Raw genomic sequence first — 5,089 nt, 5'->3', positions numbered from 1 at the left:
GAAAACCCTCCAATGTGGCTGAATTACAACAATTCTGCATAGATGAGTCGACCAAAATTCCTCCACAGCGCTGTAACAGACTCATTGCAAGTTATCGCAAACGCTTGATTGCAGTTGTTGCTGCTAAGGGTGGCCCAACCAGTTATTAGGTTTAGGGGGCAAACACTTTTTCACACAGGGCCATGTAGTTTTGGAGTTTGTTTTCCCTTATTAATAAAAACCTTCATTTAAAAACTGCATGTTGTGTTCACTTGTGTTATCTTTTACTAATATTTAAATTAGTTTTGTTCTGAAACATTAAAGTGTGACAAAAATGCAAAAAAATAAGAAATCAGGAAGGGGGCCAACACTTTTTCACACCACTTGTAACTTGAGCACTGTGTTTTTAGAATGCAGTTTCATGCACAAGGCGCTGCAAGAGATACGAGTGCAATAGTCAAATGCATCCATCAAGCGCATGTTTATATAGAAAAAACTGAGCAGTGGAATGCAAAAACCTGTAAAGAACTATGTCTGATATTTCATGTTTGCATGAAATAGTCTACCGAGACAATAGTCTACTGGTCTTACACTTTTAGTGATTTTGAATTGCCTTGAATTTATTTTTAGCATTTCTTGTATTATTTCTTAACATACATGTTTAAGACAAGCTTGTGCAATAAGTGCCTTCATATTTTATGCATTTCTACTGTAAAAAAATATATCTAACAAGTGATTTGTTTTACATTTATATCATGTTGACAACTTAGATCAGAGAAAATGCGTTTTTCAGGTTTCAAAATGCATGGGCCAACGGACTGTGCAGTGCACTGCGTTTTTTTATGTTGCTAGCCAACCACTGAATCAGCTGTCCTGTCAGTCTAAACAAGGATTATAGCGCGAGCGCACTAGAATCTTTGATTTGCAGTAAACTGCCATATTAGCAGAAACAAGAAAGTTGTGGTTCATGAAGTCAGCTCCGGGTAACCTGCGACAGTCACCACAAGTTTCTCCACCATCATTGCAGTCTCTGGACATTCTAAGCTAATGTAAACTCCCATCACCACAACGATCTCTATTAATTCGATTGGACAATGGAAAAAAATGCAAATGACGTTGGGCGTTCAGAGCGCTCCTACAAAACTCAATGCACAGCAGGTGGCTAAAATGCAAGGCCCCCGGGGCGCATAAACAGTACACAAAACGCTCACTGCCAATAGAAAACAATTTTAAAAACGCACCTCTCACTGCAAAAAATGCATTCTGTCTGATCGGGGCCTTAATGTGTGGTACACTTGGAATAGAACTTTCTTTACTTAGATGGTTAATATAGAGAATGTTACTTGAATCATGTTACATTTTTTAAGGTGACTTAAATGTTAGTTAAATGTAGTTACATTTTTAAGATGATTTAAATGTAAATAAATAAATAAATAAAAATTAAAATCGAGAATTGGTCAAATGTTCTGAAGAAAACAAAATCAGATTTTATTTTTTTGCCATATCACCCAGCCCTAGAATAATCTCAACAACATATAACTGGCAACAAAATCACTTGTATAAAATGCTTTATATGATTAGTATGTCCCAGATTTCCCCACCAATTATTTCAAAACACAATCTCACCTGCAAGAACAGATTTCTCAAACTCTGTAAAAACATATGAATATCAGAACTCTTAGCACGGACTATGACTATGTGTGGTGTTGCTGTACACAAACATCAAAACATGCAAACAAGTTCTGCACTTACACACCTGGTTTAAGTACAGAGATTCTGTTTTCTAATGGCTGCTCCATTAATTTGGTGACCCACTCCTTCAGTGCAACTGCAGAGGAATGATAAGCTATCACCTCTTTACTTTCCACATTCATACGAGGGTTATAGGGCTCAACATTTACCACAGAGGGCAAATCCACAGAGGCCTGTGACAGAGATTGGTAAAGTAAAGAATACAAACATACAATCTACGTATCTTGAATTGACTTACTTTTTGTAAGAGATCCTAGACCAGCACTGGGCTTCACACACAATATTTAATTATATATACAGTGGGGCAAAAAAGTATTTAGTCAGCCACCAATTGTGCAAGTTCTCCCACTTAAAAAGATGAGAGAGGCCTGTCATTTTCATCATAGGTATACCTCAACTATGAGAGACAAAATGAGAAAAAAAATCCAGAAAATCACATTGTAGGATTTTTAAAGAATTTATTTGCAAATTCCTCGGTAAAATAAGTATTTGGTCACCTACAAACAAGCAAGATTTCTGGCTCTCACAGACCTGTAACTTCTTCTTTAAGAGGCTCCTCTGTCCTCCACTCGTTACCTGTATTAATGGCATCTGTTTGAACTCGTTGTCAGTATAAAAGACACCTGTCCACAACCTCAAACAGTCACACTCCAAACTCCACCATGGCCAAGACCAAAGAGCTGTCAAAGGACACCAGAAACAAAATTGTAGACCCGCACCAGGCTGGGAAGACTGAATCTGCAATAGGTAAGCAGCTTAGTGTGAAGAAATCAACTGTGGGAGCAATTATTAAAAAATGGAAGACATACAAGACCACTGATAATCTCCCTCGATATGGGGCTCCACGCAAGATCTCACCCCGTGGGGTCAAAATGATCACAAGAACTGAGCAAAAATCCCAGAACCACACGGGGGAACCTAGTGAATGACCTGCAGAGAGCTGGGACCAAAGTAACAAAGGCTACCATCAGTAACACACTGCGCCGCCAGGGACTCAAATCCTGCAGTGCCAGACATGTCCCCCTGCTTAAGCCAGTACAGGTCCAGGCCCGTCTGAAGTTTGCTAGAGAGCATTTGGATGATCCAGAAGAGAATTGGGAGAATGTCATATGGTCAGATGAAACCAAAATAGAACTTTTTGGTAAAAACTCAACTTGTCATGTTTGGAGGAGAAAGAATGCTGAGTTGCATCCAAAGAACACCATACCTACTATGAAGCATGGGGGTGGAAACATCATGCTTTGGGGCTGTTTTTCTGCAAAGGGACCAGGACGACTGATCCGTGTAAACAAAAGAATGAATGGGGCCATGTATCGTGAGATTGAGTAAAAACCTCCTTCCATCAGCAAGGGCATTGAAGATGAAACATGGCTGGGTCTTTCAGCATGACAATGATCCCAAACACACCACCCGGGCAACGAAGGAGTGGCTTCGTAAGAAGCATTTCAAGGTCCTGGAGTGGCCTAGCCAGTCTCCAGATCTCAACCCCATAGAAAATCTTTGGAGGGAGTTGAAAATCCTTGTTGCCCGCGACAGCCCCAAAACATTACTGCTCTAGAGGAGATCTGCATGGAGGAATGGGCCAAAATACCAGCAACAGTGTGTGAAAACCTTGTGAAGACTTACAGAAAACGTTTGACCTCTGTCATTGCCAACAAAGGGTATATAACAAAGTATTGAGATGAAATTTTGTTATTGACCAAATACTTATTTTCCACCATAATTTGCAAATAAATTCTTTAAAAATCCTACAATGTGATTTTTCTGGATTTGTTTTTCTCATTTTGTCTCTCATAGTTGAGGTATACCTATGATGAAAATCACAGGCCTCTCTCATCTTTTTAAGTGGGAGAACTTGCACAATTGGTGGCTGACTAAATACTTTTTTTCCCCACTGTACATCTAAGGCACAAATAACAGTATTAAAAATTTAAAATGTATTTCAACATTTGGTCACATAATCATACTCTGCATCACCTTTAAGAATTCTAGTGACTGCGACTGGTCCAGCAGAATGTTGATCTCAGATTTGGTCCTACTCATCTTCTCGATGTTCTCATTAAATTTCTTTATCAAGGAGACCAGTTTGCTCTGACCTTTCTCCTGTTCCTTATCGATAGCAAGCATGGCTTCTTTCTCATCTCGGTCAATCATTTCTCTAAGCTGCCTGTATTCAGACTCAAGAACACGTTTGCGGGTTGCAGCTAGGTCCTGGGAAAGCAAAACCAAAGAAAATGAAAGCTCCACATGCTGACATACGTGATAGTTAAAACTGTATATGCACATCTTGTCATCTCTTACAGTACCTTCATCTGATTCTGCTAAAGATTCCAAAAGAAAAATAAACATTTCCAAACCTTTAATTTGATTTGTTGCTCCTTCATCTGTGTGATAACCTGCTGATTCTTGTCAGTTTTGACCTCAAGGATGTTGAGCTTGTCAGTCAGGTCAGTCTAAAAAAGTTTGAAGAATAACAACAATTTTAGGGAATCCCTTCATTGCCATATGTTTAAGACCACACAATCCTACTAAATGTTTACATATCAAATAATACAAACCCTTAAAAACAAACAAGCAAACATTATAATTATTGGACACTATGCTTATGTTATTTTGCTTAGGGTCAGTTTAAGTCAGTATGTCTAAGATATATACATTTGATTACATTTGCAACATCCTCTGTCATTGAACTAAACTGAATCAACATTGAACTGGTTTACTTTTTTATTCATGATACCATCTACTAATGGAATTTGATTTGTTTTATAATTTGGTGGACTGCAACACTGACAATATTACTGAACTAAACTGAATCAACACTGACCTAAATTAAGCTGAATAATGAACTGTCTTCTGTAGAGCTGCTCTTCAGCTGAAATTTAAGTCATTTTAGAATTTAGTTTTGCGACACTGTTTGTTTTGGTGAAGCTAATTTGAAAATCTGTATTGTATAAAAGTCTATACAAACAACTGTGACTTGACTTGAAATGTGACATGATCAGTGACATGACCTTACAGAATGCTGATATCAGGGTATACCGGTGTTGTGCCCAATTCTGATCATTACCCCCTAGTATTGGTAGGTTTAGGAGTACGTGTGTGGGAGGGGTTATGATTAGGGAATTAAATAAAATAAGTGATTTAAATAATTTGGGTAATAATTCGGCAGGGGGCCAGAATTCGGCACAACACCTGCGCTCTTGCTCGTGTGATATTACTTGAGTAGATTATGCTACAGTAAAAGCACTTATCTACGGAAGTTCTAAGCGGCCATGCATTATTTTTTTTTTCCCTTCTTGTTTTCTCGTTATAACGACTTATTTTCTCGTTATATCGACATAACGAGAGTCGTTTTCTC

General features: G+C 38.3%; 1 protein-coding gene across 2 annotated transcripts in view; it reads right to left on the bottom strand.

Moving 5' to 3' along the window:
- LOC107553309 (E3 ubiquitin/ISG15 ligase TRIM25-like) overlaps positions 1-5,089 on the bottom strand; it is a 15,275-nt gene that overhangs the window by 8,195 nt on the left and 1,991 nt on the right. Inside the window, exons 2-5 of one of the 2 annotated variants that reach the window (XM_016235500.1) lie at positions 4,089-4,184; positions 3,709-3,942; positions 1,736-1,904; positions 1,606-1,629 (exon numbers count right to left, since the gene is read on the bottom strand). In XM_016235500.1, the coding sequence (XP_016090986.1) occupies positions 1,606-1,629; positions 1,736-1,904; positions 3,709-3,942; positions 4,089-4,184 (523 nt within the window). The remainder of the gene's footprint in view (positions 1-1,605; positions 1,630-1,735; positions 1,905-3,708; positions 3,943-4,088; positions 4,185-5,089) is intronic. The other variant, XM_016235501.1, reaches the window with a different exon arrangement.

This window comes from Sinocyclocheilus grahami, unplaced genomic scaffold (genome assembly GCF_001515645.1).
Source record: "Sinocyclocheilus grahami isolate Dianchi unplaced genomic scaffold, SAMN03320097.WGS_v1.1 scaffold469.1, whole genome shotgun sequence".
In the NCBI taxonomy this organism is placed as follows: domain Eukaryota; kingdom Metazoa; phylum Chordata; class Actinopteri; order Cypriniformes; family Cyprinidae; genus Sinocyclocheilus; species Sinocyclocheilus grahami.
The sequence above is the reverse complement of the archived record's forward strand: the minus strand, read 5'-3'. Positions and strand labels throughout refer to the sequence as shown.